The following is a 17,181-nucleotide window of genomic DNA, read 5'->3' as shown; positions in this document are numbered from 1 at the left end:
GAGATCACCGCATCAAGCGCCCTAACTGTTCCTCTGTCACGACCATCCAATGTAGAGAAACTATCACACAGCAAGGAGGGCGCCGTGGCAGAGAGCCTCGGGCGTGGTGGTGTGGTCAGGACTCCACCCGGACCAGGGGTTTCGATATCATACCTAGCAAGCGAGGGCTGTTGTACCACCGAGCTTCTATTGGCGCCCACGACACGATCCTCTGATGCAGTGTTGTGTGCGTCTTTGTTCTGTTCTTCTTCATTGGTCAAAAACAGGCCACATGCCAACTATGTACTCGAAACCTCCACACTCGATGTCTCGATCCCACCGAAGGCTGATCCTGAGGGGAGCTCATAACTGCCACGCCTGGCGACCAACCTTGCGGCCCCGCGAATCCTCTTCATATGCTCCCCAGAACCGACAAACTGTTGCCAGTGTCCAAAGACTCACGCTTGGGCTCCAGCACGGAAAGCTGTAAATCCGCCATGTCCAGCTTGCCCCATGGTGCCAAACTGGATGGAAGCACAAGAGGTCACGTGCTCCACCACTGTTGGTTGTTCAGCTTCCTTCCGACCAACAGTCACTTCCTCCACTACCGGACGCTGACCACCTCCCTGACTTCCACAGGCGCTTTCCACGTCCCGAGCGACCGCCCCGAAATTTTGAAAATCCTGGTCAGCTGCATTGTCCCTGCCGCGGCACCTCCCTCCAGTAGCAGACCCAACAATGAGCAAAGGAGGGGGCTAACTTATAGCATGTTCAAAAGAATATAACGATAAAATTGGTGCGAGGACATATAGTACATCATAAGTTACACAAAAGCTAATAGTATCGAAATATCTCTCCATATTTTTCCATCTTTAAACCTAATACTACCTCCGTTTCAAGGAATAAGGCGCACGCGCATTCCAAGACGAACTTTGACCATAAAAATTAAGCAACAAAATCTTAATTATATTATATGTAATTAGTATCGTTGGATTCGTATTGAGAAGCACTTTTTAATGATAATAATTTCATACGAACAATCTTTATCTATTTGAAGTAATTCTTGGTCAAACAAAAAAAGCGTAAAGTGAGGGCGCCCTATTCCTTGAAACGGGTAGTAAATTGCAAGTACAAAAACTAGTTATCCTCTAACAGTAATTAAATAGATGACATGTTCTAATCTTGCAGTTAAATGATATAACTAATGTGGAAGGCAATTCTAGAAAAAATACATGCAGAAGGCAAGAAGCTGGAAAGTTCAGCTAAAACATTCTAGACAAATTACCTACAGACACTAAACTAGAAGCGTTCATGCCAGTGATTGAACAAAAAATAGTTGAGCCTCTGGCAGTAATTAAAGATATTTTTTTCGATAAAGGGAATATATTAATATCAAAAGATACCAATTACACTCAGCCTCTGCAACAACGCAACACCTTAATGGCAGTACGGATGCACACAGCCAAAAAAGAAAAGAAAACTAAGAAACAAAAGTCCCGCTATAGCATCCTAGGCTTAGCAACAGCAATACAACCACCACCGAGACAACACCTGAAATACAGAATCTCCAAAAGCGACGCCTCCAAGAAGGAAACGGTGCACCAGCGCCGTCGTCGCCCGACCAAAGATCTTAGGTTTTCACCCTTAAGATAGTCCCCACTCTCAAAACAATGCCTCCAACAAGGTCATTGCCAGGCACAACCAGTTAAGGCCAGACCTTGGGTTTTCACCCTGAAAGGTAGGACTCTGAACTTCACCTGTGCTGCCGTCCCCACTTTCATACCACTGCTGCAGAGCCAGGGGCACCAAGCAAGTCCCTCAACAATGCGGAGACTTGAACCTCCCTTAGCTAGTCCTCCGCTCCGGCCTTCACGTTATCCCCTTCATCTGACTGCATCATGGACCAAAATGTCTCTTGATGCCAACACAGACTAGAGCTTCGCGCCGCTCCCTCCAGAACCAATCGGTCGGAATAAAAACATGGGTGCGCACGACCGAATACCACCGATCCAACAAACTCCGTGCAAAAAGCACCGTTACATTCGCCGGCCGACGCCTTCCGAACTCAACGCTTCGCCGGATCGAGAAGAGCAAACCTCGAGTAAGTCTTCAACTTCGCCGCATCCTCACTCGCGGCAGCCACATGAAATTCGCAATTGCTAGGCGAGGTGTACTTGCAAAGTTGCAGGCTTGATTCTCTGCATGCATGTCCTCAGCCTTGGCACCCGCGTGCATGTGCGTGAACCAGCTTGGAGCGGCATACATCCGGCCAAGCATGCACGCCTGCCTCGATTGCCGGACTCACACAAGACGCGGACGAATCCCCGAAGCGTCTGATCCGATCGGAATGCCGGCGATCTGCCACTTCGGGAGACGGGCAACGTCCGGATCGCGAGGCGATGAGCGGGAGATCCACATGGGAAAGCACCACTAGTAGCTGCGGGAGGTTTGCCGGGACTACGCCGGAAATCTGGCCTCCCGACGGCAACTGCAACGTCCCTCAATCACTGCGCCAGATCGGATTCCTGCATGGCGGAGGAAAAGGACTCTCGGGAAGAAAGAAGCGAAGGTGGCGGGGGGGGGGGGGGGGCCAGGAGCAAGGTAGACTTCGAGATCGATCGGGAGACTACCCTTCGCACTCGCTCGGGACAACGCCAGTTCGCTGCTGGGCTGCAGCTGGGCGATCTTGATGGGCTGGAAGGGGCTGAGCTGCACCAGAATAGCTATTTTGAAAAGAATTAGGGCATATCTGCTCCCTTGCCTGCATGGGCTTGACCTGGGCTTCAGCCCGTTTAGCCCGGGACCTGGGTCCTCCCCTGCCTCCCTCGGGAAACCCTATTCTCCGCCTATTGCGGGCTGTATCTGGCTCGCCGCACAGGGGTGTTCCTATTCTGGGCCGGCCCATTACCAGCGATGGAGCTTTGTTTCACGTTCTTCGCGTTGGATCAGGTCGAGCTATGTGTTCCTGTCTTCGTGCCTTCCCGGTACTTCTTCGGTTTTTCCATTTTCTTTCTCGGTTTTCTTCGGTTTTTCTTCTGATTCTTCTCCGATTTTTCATTTCCGATTTGTTCTGTTTCTGTATTTTTGTTTACTTTCTTTCATCTAATATGAACAATTTCAAAATATGGAAAAAATTAAATGTAAACAAATTTCAAAATTGAACGAATTTTATATTCGAACATTTTTATGTTTGAACAATTTTTAAATTTGAACATTTTCAAAATTTGAACCTTTTCATATTTGAACATTTTCCAAATTTGATTTTTTACAATTTAAACATTTTTTAATCCGAACAATTTTGATGTTTTGAACATTTTTTGGATTTGAACATTTTTCAATTTTGAACAATTTTTAAATTTGAACATTTTCAAAATTTGAACCTTTTCATATTTGAACATTTTCCAAATTTGATTTTTTTACAATTTAAACATTTTTTAATCCGAACAATTTTGATGTTTTGAACATTTTTTGGATTTGAACAATTTTCAATTTTGAACTTTTTAAATTTATTCAAAATCCGAATATTAAAAAAAAACTCCAGAAAACCGGAGCAAAAGGAATACAGTTTACCTGTCAGCGATAGACTGAACGTGGGAGTAAAGAAGCCACGCTAGCATAAATGGGCCAGGCCCAAGTATAGGTAACTTGAGCGGAGCCCCACGTAGGTAACGCTAAGGGCGGGGAATAGGGGCTCCCGCCTCCCTCGCCGGCAACACTGCACCGGCGACTCCCCTGGCGCCTAGCAGCGGGGAACAACCAACACGCGAAGACGGCCCATCCACATTACCGCCATCCGGGGCCCACAAACATCACGCCGTGCCGGAGCCTGAGTTGCCGACGGCGAAGGCGACGGCGAAGCCGAGGAAGGTGGGTCGCGCGGCAAACGCGGGGGAGAGTCAGAGACTAGCGCCTCTACTTCCTTGCAGACGCGTCTGATCTTGATAAAGTACCGCAGCGTCTTCGCCCGCTAGCGAACGGCCGCCCCCTAGTGCCTGCCGCCACCCCTCTGTTGCACCGGCGGCTCCTCGATGAATAGAAGCCGACCCTCCGGGATGTGCTCCGGCGAGTCTGCCTGCACCCAAACCTTGAATCTCTACATATCATCACGACGCGCCATCGGCTCCGCCACATCATAGCCACCACAAAGCCCCAGCCATCCAGCACCGCCTCCGCCGTTCTCCAATGCCACGCATGAGACGGGACGCCCAACAGCTCCAGAGGCACGAGATGTGACAGAAGCGCGCCGTCGCTTGAGCCTGACTCAACCACCCCCTCAGGGAGAGGGAAAACCACGACGTCGTCACCCGCCTCGAGTCACCATCCTGTCCCGCAGGCGCGCGTCACGGCACATCACGAGGAAGTCCTCCGGCGAGAACGCCCGAAAGGACATGTTCGACGGCCCGATGTTGAATTCCCGATGCAGGGCGAGCGCAACATCCGCCAAGTCGATGTGTGGCCGAGATCCAATGATGGTAACCATCACCGCCCGCCGGAGCCGCTCCTCCATATGCCCTATCTCCTCTGAGTACTCCAGGAAGCAAGCGGACACCACGGGCACCGCCGAAGCCACACCGACCTCACGCGCCAGAAATGGCACCACCTGCACCGGCGAAGGAACGAATGACACGCTAGACGTTGGGACGCAGGCGAAGGACTCCTCGGAGCCCTCGGGGACTTCTATTTGTTGTATTTCTTCTTTACTATTAGGTGTGTGAATCTGTATTACCATTTAGGTACTGCGTTGTTACAAGACTAGTTTATTGGTATCTTCATGATACTAAGATATTTTTTTATTTATTTCAAAAAAAAAGATATTCTTTTTATTGAAAAAACAAATTGCTAAAATCATAGCTCCGCCATCACGAGCTCAATCACCGTCCGCGCATGAAGATCTGCAGGCCAGCCCAGTCCCGGCCAGCAGCCGTCGCCGTCCCCCGTCCGACGACGTGCACACCGATGCCTGAGCACCACCTCGCGTATCGCCGTGCCGGCCGCGGCCAAATCCGGCACCGATCCGGCGGGTGCCTGCGTGCGTGTGATCAGCACGACACGAGCAGGACCAGTGCTCGATGGATGTCTGCTTTGCTTCTCGAGATCTGAGAGCACATGCTCGCTTCGCCCCTGATTCTCCTTGGCCTTCCATCCGTGCCACCCTGTGGGTGAACAAAAAAGCTTCTTTTGATCTCTTCCCCATGTGCGCCATGAATTGAATTCATCTCCTTTACTTCCTCAGGGCAGGTTAGTCCCTCAGTTTTTAGTTAATTCAAGTCCTGAGTTTAGTTAAAGTCAAATTTTGTCAAATTTGATTAATAATATAGAAAAAATTATCAACATCTGTAATACCAAATGCATATGATATGAAAATATGATTCATGACGACTCCAATATTATAGATTGTGTTGATATTATGTTTTAAATATTTGATCAAATTTTACAATGTTTGACTTTGACTTAACCCAGAACACAAGCTAATTGTGAATGGATGGAGTATTAGTCACGCGTGTATCATTAGGTCATCTATTTGACCTATAAAATATAAATTATACTCCAAGAATTATGCCATTACATTTATACATCTAAAGTTTGTAATAATACTTTTCTATAATAATATCTTATATTAATTTTTTCAAATTTACGATCTAATAATACACACAGGACTAATAAACCCGGCAGAGGGAATATTTAAATAGTTTCTTTAGATAAAATACTATAAAGCCCGACTTTAAATCATTAAAACTAGCACAGTTGAACGATACATAGTGTTGAGGAGAACAATCTTACAAAGCAGAATAAAAATCATGCCAGAACAAGAAAAAACGGAGTCTGTTGGGTGTCACATGCTAAGCTAAGTGTAAATTGTATGCTAATGACCTAGCTATCAATTACAAAATTGCCCCTACCTAGCTTATACAGTCCTACATAATTAAGTTCTGTCCAGATTCATTTGTTGCTTCAAGTTGAATGAGTTACTTCTCATCCTTACTTAAAGCGGACCAGGATGCCAAAATGCAGCATTAAGATTGTCTGACTGACTAATCTCCCAGATTAAGCCATTTCAGTTTTCTATGCTTCGTGTAAACGTCTTTGCCCACTTGAACAAACGAATCAATCAGAAACACAAATCATCAGTCTCCAATCATATGTATCAGACATACAGATACAGATACAGCTCATGCTGCTCTCAATCTGCTGCAAAGGACACACATAAACACATCCCCACACCCCATATAGGCATCCGTCATCCTGTCACCTCTTGCCCCCAACTCGTGTGCCCAAACAGCTGCTAATGCCGCCTCGGTCATGTCATCATGGAGCAGATGATTTAAGCGTCGCAACTAACTAGGGCTTCGTCTATCCTCTTCTCGTCCTCTTTGATGGGTACGTTAGATACTTCATTATTTACAGTAATTCTTGGCGCCTTTTACTTCGAAGCTCTTTTTTCGGTTCTTGCGTTCTGTTTGAGGTCGGGATTACTTTGTTCAGCAGATGTTAACATCTTATTTCTTAGCCGTATTAGTGCTTGAACTAGCAACTATGGCTCAAAGTTCCATGGAGAATTTTACTTTTGTTAGTGCCCTGTGCTCTTTTTCGCCATTGATTTAGACAGTTCGAAATCATTTGAACATGTGGTCCTTCTACAGTAATATGGGCATAGCACCTTACTACTCGGTAAGCAATTTTGCAGATACAAAGTTATTTTCTTGGTTCACCAAGTCGATCATTGTTTGTACTCTGCTGATCAGTTAATCCTGATGGCTGCATTGGCAGAAACATTTATTTTCTAGGTTCAATCTAGCAGAACCCCGTTCCATGGTTCTTCCTCTGCTTAAAGGAGATCAGGAGAGATCCTAGTTGTTTTCCCTTTAGGTGTGTGAAGGTCACATCTAGCTGGCTTGCTTCTTATTCCTTCCACTAAAGCTGCCCCCATCCTCCTTTTCCCCTTTCACCAGTTGATGTGAGTGTGACATTGTTCATCCAACTACTGTTCCTTGATTCTATAAAAGGACCACACCGATCTTGCTGTCCGTGTTGTTGCGCAAAAAGGAAAATCCAAATCTAAATCCAGACGCAAATGCAAGAGCATTATTAGTGCTAGCTGCATCAATCGCTGTCTATCCTCTTGATCGCTTGTTGATATATATAGCCTAACACCATTACTGTTCTTGCCTAGAAGAAGCAAGCGCAGGACCGAGTCCAAGGCTGCAATGCTGAGGCGCGAAGCGGATGTTGCTGCTGCTGTTGAGGGGTGACGCCGAGGCCTTGCGCGACCAAGATCCGCAAGCGGTGCGCGCTGTCGTCGTCGTCCGGCGCTTCGGACACTCTGAGTAAGCTGAGGCTGAAGCGAGGCGTGGTGTTGAGGAGCAGGAGAAAGATGTCGCAGTCGTCCTTGAACGGGCGCTGCCGCTCCGACGGGATGCACTCGTCGGTGTCGGCCCGGAAGCTCGTCAGCGCTTTGTGGCAGATGAACGAGGGAGGCTTGCTCGAGGAGGAGGAGGAGGCCGGTATCGCGAGGGACGCGGCTGCGCGCTGGGGCTCGGCGGCGCACCGGCGCTGTGCGTCGTCGGTGGAGGTGGATGTCTCCTGCCGATCGCCTCGTTGCGCTTTATCATTAATAGCCGTTTAGTTTCTGCGGTTTGATCGTGATGTTTCTCTTGTGTAGATCTCGAAGAGGTCAAGAAGGAAGAGCAAGGTTTTGGATGCTGATCACGGAGAGTGGTTTTCAGATAAGCTGAGTAATGGCGGCAGGATTGGGGTAATTAAGTCTGTGCTTTCACAATGTTCTTCTCATCTTTGCTACTGTATTACTACTGCTTATCTGACTTAATCTACGGGATAATCTTCTTTTAGAGTAACAATCTTACCGTTAGTAGGTCAAAGAACTGAAAGTCTGCCCCTGACTCTGCATTTTGGATGCAAGCCATGGAGTCAGTTGTCTCCGGACCTCACACATAGTAGTACTATGGCGTAATACTACAGTAGGGAGAACTCCAGCCTGACATTGAACATGGCTTGCATTTCCAAGGATGCTTTGTGACACCTTTGTCCAGTTTCCATATAGACTACAAACTAGGCTTTGCAGTATTGTACAAAACCTGACTTGTTTATGCACCTACTATTGCCGTTCATCCACCCCTCGTCGTGCCTAGGCAGTTGATTAGGGAATGCAGTAGACTAGTGATTGAGCAGTTGTGATCTTGTAGTTATATGCGGCGTCGGCGGTCGACGGCGGCGTAAACAAATCGATTTTGATTTGGAACCATCTCGAATGGCATTGCAGATTCGACGGGCGGTTGTCCAAGTTAGTAGTTGAGACATGTTTTTCATTGGTGTGCATCAGTTGTAGACGAGGGCCATGACAGCCTCAGCTGCGACTGTGTGTCTGTCAAGACAAGAGCTCCTCATCATCCCATGTCCTTTCTCTAGCTAATAATTCCTTCTGCACCTAATCGCCCTAACAGAAGCGGAAATGCAATTCTAACGGTGCCGTGGCCTACAGGTCAAGCATCCAACACTCAAACAATGTCGCGATTCGTGCATCCCTGCGTGCACCACTAAGTTCAGACTAAGTTACAGGAATTGAAACTTAATCGTGCTTTGTAGCACGAATCACAAGGAAAAACCGACGGCGAAAACTTAATCGGTAGGTCAAGGCGCCACTAGAAAAATCGCTTTACTAGCAGAAGTGACAATAATCGAGTAAAGTCACATAATATGTTTATGAAGTGCTAGCAGAAGTTCTGAACCATCCTTTTGTTCTTCAGGTGCACGCATGCGCTGCAGACTCGAGTTCCACATGTTCAGTGGACAGAATGGCACACCTGCAGGACATGTACCACAATCTGACGGCGTCCAAGGAGCTCGTCAGAGTTCTCGGCAACATCTGGGGGCCCGGTGTCCTGAACCCGTCCACGGTCTCGCTCCTCTCCGCGCTTCGCTCCGAGCTTGACCTCGCGCGCGCCCACGCGCGGCAGCTCGCGAAAGAGCAGAGCCGCCGCGTCGACGAGGTCGAGCTCCTGAAGAAGCGGCTCGCGGCGGAGGCGCACGCGTGGAAGAGCAAGCAGAGGGAGAAGGTGGCTGCCACCGTGCGTGTCGTGGCCGACCAGCTCGACGGCGAGAAGAGGTCCAGGCGGAGAGCGGAGAGGGTGAACGCCAAGCTCGGGAAGGCGCTGGCGGAAACGGAGAGCTCTTTGGAGGCGGCGGAGAGGGAGCTTCACAGGGAGAGGAGGTCGAGGGAGCGCCTGGAGAAGGTGTGCGACGAGCTCGTGAGGGGCGCCGCCTCGTCGTCCTCGGCCGCGGACAGGGGCGTCGACGAGGAGGAGATGTGTCGGGAGTCCGAAAGGGCACAGGCGGAGCTGCACAAGGAGCGGGAGATGCTCCGGCTCGCCGATGAGCTCCGCGAGGAGAGGGTCCAGATGAAGCTGCATGAGGCGAGGCTCCAGTTCGAGGAGAAGAACGCCGTCGTAGAGCTGCTGCGTGGCGAGCTCGAAGCCTTCCTGGAGACCAAGAAGCAGGATCATCAGGAATCATCTGCCGCGGATGCCGGTCACGATCACCAAGCATCTGAAGTTGATGGTGCCAACGGCATTGCTCGTGTTGCTGTCAGCAAGAGGACGGATGGAGAAGACGACGATGACCACGAAGAAGATGATTCAGGAGGCAGCGACATGCACTCCATCGAGCTGAACATGGATGGCAACATCAAGGACTGCGGCTGGAGCTACAGCACTGCTGCCAATTCCAAGGACATGTCGACGTGCAAGAAGGCAGCGTCTGCGAGCAGCACGGGAACGCAGTGCGCCGTCGATCCGTGGGCCGGCGCCTCCTTCGACCGGGGATCGCTTCAGGAGTCGGAACGAGGCCAACAGTGGGACGTCGACGACGAAGGGTGCAGCGATACTACCAGGGACATCGACGAGGAGTCGGAAAGGTACCTGGCCATCAAGAACCTCAGGGAGCAGATGCTGGCCGGCCATGGGTTCATGTTCATGTCGCCAGCAGACGAAGGAAATGCCGACACAGAACAACAACGCTACAGTACTGTGATATGACAAAATGAGCAAGGGGGGAACGATGATGACATTGGCAATTCGGCATGGAGCTATGAGTTGGATCGATTGGCCGGTGTTAAACTCTACCCGTTATGTTCTCCCCTAGAATTGTGTACATATAAAAACGGATTTGACAGAAATTATAATTTTTATTACCTTTCAGTCTACTCGTTACCTATTGAATTTGTCTGGTGATCCATGGGAATATGGTACTAGTTGCGAGTGCGAACCAAGATTCCTGTAGTTATAGGTGGGTTGCACCTGACATTTTTCTATTTGCAACTGAGATTTCCGTAGGTGCAAAAATGAACTGCAACTTTCGAGTTACACGTAGGTTGTAACTGAGAAAAAAAATCCGCACTATTAGATTTACTCTAAGATTCATGCTAGCCTATGAGTTGTACATGAGTTGCAACAAGGTTTGTGGCAGAGACTTGGATGACATCTTGTCGTCATGTAACTGAGATTTAGTTAAATCTAAGTCATCTAAGGTCTTGACGTGCCCATATAAACGCGTACCCACAAGTAAGTTGCCACAGTGTTAATTTCCCGTGGGGTTGGCAAATCACTTTTTTGTTTCTTTTCCAAAAAAGCCTGGACGTCTAGATTAAAACGGCGGCTCCCCATCACGTTGCACCATGGTGAAATAAATTGAACTTCCCCACTATATCATAGTCCTTTTATTATTTGGATCCTTATCATTTAATAGAGATGTGAACCTTTATATTACTCAAAAAAAAGTAGTAATGAGACCATCACAAGCATATGCATAAGATAATTCCACACCCACCCCCACCCCAAATCCCACAGTGGTGCGCCACTTTGGGGTGGTATCTGATGCGCGTAGATGACACGTCCGTTGGGAACCCCAAGAGGAAGGTGTGATGCGCACAGCAGTAAGTTTTCCCTCAGAAAGAAACCAAGGTTTATCGAACCAGGAGGAGCCAAGAAGCACGTTGAAGGTTGATGGCGGCGGGATGTAGTGCGGCGCAACACCAGGGATTCCGGCGCCAACGTGGAACCTGCACAACACAACCAAAGTACTTTGCCCCAACGTAACAGTGAGGTTGTCAATCTCACCGGCTTGTTGTAACAAAGAATTAGATGTATAGTGTGGATGATGATTGTTTGCAGAAAACAGTAGAACAAGTATTGCAGTAGATTGTATTCGATGTAAAGGAATGGACCGGGGTCCACAGTTCACTAGAGGTGTCTCTCCCATAAGATAAATAGCATGTTGGGTGAACAAATTACGGTTGGGCAATTGACAAATAGAGAGGGCATAACCATGCACATACATGATATGATGAATATAGTGAGATTTAATTGGGCATTACGACAAAGTACATAGACCGCTATCCAAGCATGCATCTATGCCTAAAAAGTCCACCTTCAAGGTTATCATCCGAACCCCTTCCAGCATTAAGTTGCAAACAATGGACAATTGCATTAAGTATGGTGCGTAATGTAATCAATAACTGCATCCTCGGACATAGCATCGATGTTTTATCCCTATTGGCAACAACACATCCACAACCATAGAACTTTCTCGTCACCTGTCCCAGCATTTAATGGAGGCATGAACCCACTATCGAGCATAAATACTCCCTCTTGGAGTTAAGAGTAAAAACTTGGCCAGAACCTCTACTAATAACGGAGAGCATGCAAGATCATAAACAACACATAGGTAATAGATTGATAATCAACATAACATAGTATTCTCTATCCATCGGATCCCAACAAATACAACATATAGCATTACGTATAGATGATCTTGATCATGTTAGGCAGCTCACAAGATCCGACAATGAAGCACATGAGGAGAAGACGACCATCTAGCTACCGCTATGGACCCATAGTCCAGGGGTGAACTACTCACTCATCACTCCGGAGGCGACCATGGCGGTGAAGAGTCCTCCGGGAGATGATTCCCCTCTCCGGCAGGGTGCCGGAGGCGATCTCTCGAATCCCCCGAGATGGGATTGGCGGCGGCGGTGTCTCCGTAAGGTTTTCCGTATCGTGGCTCTCGGCACTCGGGGGTTTCGCGACGGAGGCTTTAAGTAGGCGGAAGGGCAGCCTCGGAGGGGTCACGGGGGCCCCACACAACAGGGCCGCGTGGGCCCTATGCGGGCCGCGCCGCCCTAGTGTGGCGGCGCCTCGTGGCCCCACTTCGTCTTCTCTTCGGTCTTCTGGAAGCTTCGTGGCAAAATAGGCCCCTGGGCGTTGATTTCGTCCAATTCCGAGAATATTTCCTTAATAGGATTTCTGAAACCAAAAACAGCAGAAAACAACAACTGGCTCTTCGGCATCTCGTTAATAGGTTAGTGCCGGAAAATGCATAAATACGACATAAAGTATGCATAAAACATGTAGATATCATCAATAATGTGGCATGGAACATAAGAAATTATCGATACGTCGGAGACGTATCAGCATCCCCAAGCTTAGTGCCTGCTCGTCCCGAGCAAGTAAACGACAACAAAGATAATTTCTGGAGTGACATGCCATCATAACCTTGATCATACTATTGTAAGTATATGTAATGAATGCAGCGATCAAAACAATGGTAATGAAATGAGTAAACAAATGAATCATAAAGCAAAGACTTTTCATGAATAGTACTTTCAAGACAAGCATCAATAAGTCTTGCATAAGAGTTAACTCATAAAGCAATAAATCAAAGTAAAGGTATTGAAGCAACACAAAGGAAGATTAAGTTTCAGCGGTTGCTTTCAACTTGTAACATGTATATCTCATGGATAGTTGTCAATGCAAAGCAATATAACAAGTGCAATATGCAAGTATGTAGGAATCAATGCACAGCTTCACACAAGTGTTTGCTTCTTGAGGTGGAGAGAGATAGGTGAACTGACTCAACATAAAAGGTAAAAGAATGGCCCTTCACAGAGGGAAGTATTGATTGCTATATTTGTGCTAGAGCTTTGGTTTTGAAAACAAGAAACAATTTTGTCAACGGTAGTAATAAAGCATATGTATCATGTAAATTATATCTTACAAGTTGCAAGTCTCATGCATAGTATACTAATAGTGCCCGCACCTTGTCCTAATTAGCTCGGATTACCGGGATTATCATCGCAATACACATGTTTTAACCAAGTGTCACAAAGGGGTACCTCTATGCCGCTCGTACAAAGGTCTAAGGAGAAAGCTCGCATTTGGATTTCTCGCTTTTGATTATTCTCAACTTAGACATCCATACCGGGACAACATAGACAACGTATAATGGACTCCTCTTTAATGCATAAGCATGTAGCAACAATTAATGTTCTCATTTGAGATTGAGGATATATGTCCAAAACTCGAAACTTCCACCATGGATCATGGCTTTAGTTAGCGGCCCAATGTTCTTCTCTAACATTATGCATGCTCTAACCATTAAATGAGTGGTAAATCTCCCTTACTTCAGACAAGACGGACATGCATAGCAACTCACATGATATTCAACAAAGAGTAGTTGATGGCGTCCCCAGGAACATGGTTATCGCACAACAAGCAACTTAATAAGAGATAAAGTGCATAAGTACATATTCAATACCACAATAGTTTTTAAGCTATTTGTCCCAGGAGCTATATATTGCAAAGGTAAAGAATGGAAATTTTAAAGGTAGCACTCAAGCAATTTACTTTGGAATGGCGGAAAAATACCATGTAGTAGGTAGGTATGGTGGACACAAATGGCATAGTGGTTGGCTCAAGGATTTTGGATGCATGAGAAGTATTCCCTCTCGATACAAGGTTTAGGCTAGCAATGTTATTTGAAACAAACACAAGGATGAACCGGTGCAGCAAAACTCACATAAAAGACATATTGTAAACATTATAAGACTCTACACCGTCTTCCTTGTTGTTCAAACTCAATACTAGAAATTATCTAGACTTTAGAGAGACCAATTATGCAAACCAAATTTTAGCAAGCTCTATGTATTTCTTCATTAATGGGTGCAAAGTATATGATGCAAGAGCTTAAACATGAGCACAACAATTGCCAAGTATCAAATTATTCAAGACATTTTAGAATTACTACATGTAGCATTTCCCGATTCCAACCATATAATAATTTAACGAAGAAGATTCAACCTTCGCCATGAATACTATGAGTAAAGCCTAAGGACATATTTGACCATATGCAACAGCGGAGCGTGTCTCTCTCCCAAACAATGAATGTTAGGATCCACTTTATTCAAACAAAAACAAAAACAAAAACAAACCGACGCTCCAAGCAAAGCACATAAGATGTGATGGAATAAAAATATAGTTTCAGGGGAGGAACCTGATAATGTTGTCGATGAAGAAGGGGATGCCTTGGGCATCCCCAAGCTTAGACGCTTGAGTCTTCTTAAAATATGCAGGGGTGAACCACCGGGGCATCCCCAAGCTTAGAGCTTTCACTCTCCTTGATCATATCGTATCATCTCCCTCTCTTGATCCTTGAAAACTTCCTCCACACCAAACTCAAAACAACTCATTAGAGGGTTAGTGCACAATCAAAATTTACATGTTCAGAGGTGACATAATCATTCTTAACACTTCTAGACATTGCACAAAGCTACTGAAAGTCAATGGAATAGAAAAATCCATCAAGCATATCAAAACAGGCAATGCGAAATAAAAGGCAGAATCTGTCAAAACAGAATAGTTCGTAAAGACGAATTTTATTGAGGCACCATACTTGCTCAGATGAAAATGCTCAAATAAAATGAAAGTTGCGTACATATCTGAGGATCACTCACGTAAATTGGCATAATTTTCTGTGTTACCTACAGAGAATTAGGCCCAGATTCGTGACGAAGAAAGAAATCATGTTTCTCGCAGATAATCCAAATCTAGTATGAACCTTACTATCAACGACTTTACTTGGCACAACTAAGCACAAAACTAAGATAAGGAGAGGTTGCTACAGTAGTAAACAACTTCCAAGACTCAAATATAAAATAAAAGTACTGTAGTAAAAACATGGGTTGTCTCCCATAAGCGCTTTTCTTTAACGCCTTTCAGCTAGGCGCAGAAAGTGTGTATCAAGTATTATCAAGAGATGCAGTATCAACATCATAATTTGTTCTAATAATAGAATCATAAGGTAACTTCATTCTCTTTCTAGGGAAGTGTTCCATACCTTTTTTGAGAGGAAATTGATATTTAATATTACCTTCCTTCATATCAATGATAGCTCCAACAGTTCGAAGAAAAGGTATTCCCAATATAATGGGACAAGATGCATTGCATTCAATATCCAAGACAACAAAATCAACGGGGACAAGGTTATTGTTAACGGTAATGCGAACATCATCAACTCTCCCCAAAGGTTTCTTTGTAGCATTATCAGCAAGATTAACATCCAAATAACAATTCTTCAATGGTGGCAAGTCAAGCATATCATAAATTTTCTTAGGCATAACGGAAATACTGGCACCAAGATCACATAACGCATTACAATCAAAGTCATTGACCCTCATCTTAATGATAGGCTCCCAACCATCTTCTAACTTTCTAGGAATAGAAGTTTCAAGTTTTAGTTTCTCCTCTCTAGCTTTTATGAGAGCATTTGTAATATGTTTTGTAAAGGCCAAATTTATAGCACTAGCATTAGGACTTTTAGCAAGCTTTTGCAAGAACTTTATAACTTCAGAGATGTGACAATCATCAAAGTCTAAACCATTATGATCTACAGCAATGGGATCATCATCCCCAATGTTGGGAAAAATTTCAGCAGCTTTATCAATTTCAGAGTTTTAGCAGTTTCAGTGCAATTTTGCACGCTTTGCACTAGGAGTAGTAACATTGCCAACACCAATTATTTTACCATTGATAGTAGGAGGTGTAGCAACATGTGAATCATTAACATTACTAGTGGTGGTAATAGTCCAAACTTTAGCTACATTATTCTCTTTAGCAAGTTTTTCGTTTTCTTCTCTTTCCCACCTAACATGCAATTCGGCCATCAATCTTATATTCTCATTAATTCTAACTTGGATGGCATTTGCTGTAGTAACAATTTTATGTTCAATATCCTTATTAGGCATAACTTTCGATTTCAAAAGATCAACATCAGCAGCAAGACTATCGACTTTAGAAGCAAGTATATCAATTTTCCCAAGCTTTTCTTCAACAGATTTGTTAAAAGCAGTTTGTGCACTAATAAAGTCTTTAAGCATAGCTTCAAGTCCAGGGGGTACACTCCTATTATTGTTGTAAGAATTCCCATAAGAATTACCATAACCGTTACCATTATTATAAGGATATGGCCTATAGTTGTTACTAGAATTGTTCCGATAAGCATTATTGTTGAAATTATTATTTTTAATGAAGTTTACATCAACATGTTCTTCTTGGGCAACCAATGAAGCTAACGGAACATTATTAGGATCAACATTAGTCCTATCATTCACAAGCATAGACATAATAGCATCAATCTTATCACTCAAGGAAGAGGTTTCTTCACTGCAATTTACCTTCTTACCTTGTGGAGCTCTTTCCGTGTGCCATTCAGAGTAATTAATCATCATATTATCAAGAACCTTTGTTGCTTCACCAAGAGTGATGGACATAAAGGTACCTCCAGCAACTGAATCCAATAGGTTCCGCGAAGAAAAGTTCAGTCCTGCATAAAAGGTTTGGATGATCATCCAAGTAGTCAGTCCATGGGTTGGGCAATTTTTAACCAAATATTTCATTCTTTCCCATGCTTGAGCAACATGTTCATTATCTAATTTCTTGAAATTCATTATGCTACTTCTCAAAGATATAATTTTAGCAGGGGGATAGTATCTACCAATAAAAGCATCCTTGCATTTAGTCCAAGAATCAATACTATTTCTGGGCAGAGATAGCAACCAATCTTTAGCTCTTCCTCTTAATGAGAAAGGAAACAATTTTAATTTTATAATGTCACCATCTACATCTTTGTACTTTTGCATTTCACACAATTCAACAAAATTATTGAGATGGGCAAGCAGCATCATCGTAACTAACACTGCAAAATTGCTCTCGCATAACAAGATTCAAGAAAGCGTGTTTAATTTCAAAGAATTCTGCTGTAGTAGCAGGTGGAGCAATAGGTGTGCATAGGAAATCATTATTATTTGTGGTTGTGAAGTCACACAACTTAGTATTTTCTGGAGTAGCCATTTTAGCG

The 17,181-nt window shown here is 45.1% G+C and overlaps 1 protein-coding gene across 1 annotated transcript; it reads left to right on the top strand.

The window, feature by feature from the left end:
- Nucleotides 1-7,351: 7,351 nt before the first annotated feature.
- Nucleotides 7,352-10,167, top strand: LOC124695196 (uncharacterized protein At5g41620-like). Its single transcript, XM_047228073.1, has 3 exons — nucleotides 7,352-7,549; nucleotides 7,640-7,732; nucleotides 8,742-10,167. The coding sequence occupies exons 1-3, from the start codon at nucleotides 7,352-7,354 to the stop codon at nucleotides 10,026-10,028; spliced, it is 1,578 nt and encodes a 525-aa protein (XP_047084029.1). The 3' UTR covers nucleotides 10,029-10,167.
- The last annotated feature ends 7,014 nt before the right edge of the window (nucleotides 10,168-17,181 follow it).

The sequence above is a fragment of the Lolium rigidum genome, chromosome 3, assembly GCF_022539505.1.
Source record: "Lolium rigidum isolate FL_2022 chromosome 3, APGP_CSIRO_Lrig_0.1, whole genome shotgun sequence".
Classification (NCBI taxonomy): Eukaryota; Viridiplantae; Streptophyta; class Magnoliopsida; order Poales; family Poaceae; genus Lolium; species Lolium rigidum.
The sequence above is the reverse complement of the archived record's forward strand: the minus strand, read 5'-3'. Positions and strand labels throughout refer to the sequence as shown.

Coding starts and splice junctions, on each gene's coding strand:
- LOC124695196 (XM_047228073.1), top strand. CDS start 7,352: ATGTCGCAGTCGTCCTTGAACGGGCGCTGCCGCTCCGACGGGATGCAC. Junction 7,550..7,639: donor GCTGTGCGTCGTCGGTGGAG/GTGGATGTCTCC, acceptor TCTCTTGTGTAG/ATCTCGAAGAGGTCAAGAAG. Junction 7,733..8,741: donor GTAATGGCGGCAGGATTGGG/GTAATTAAGTCT, acceptor TTTGTTCTTCAG/GTGCACGCATGCGCTGCAGA.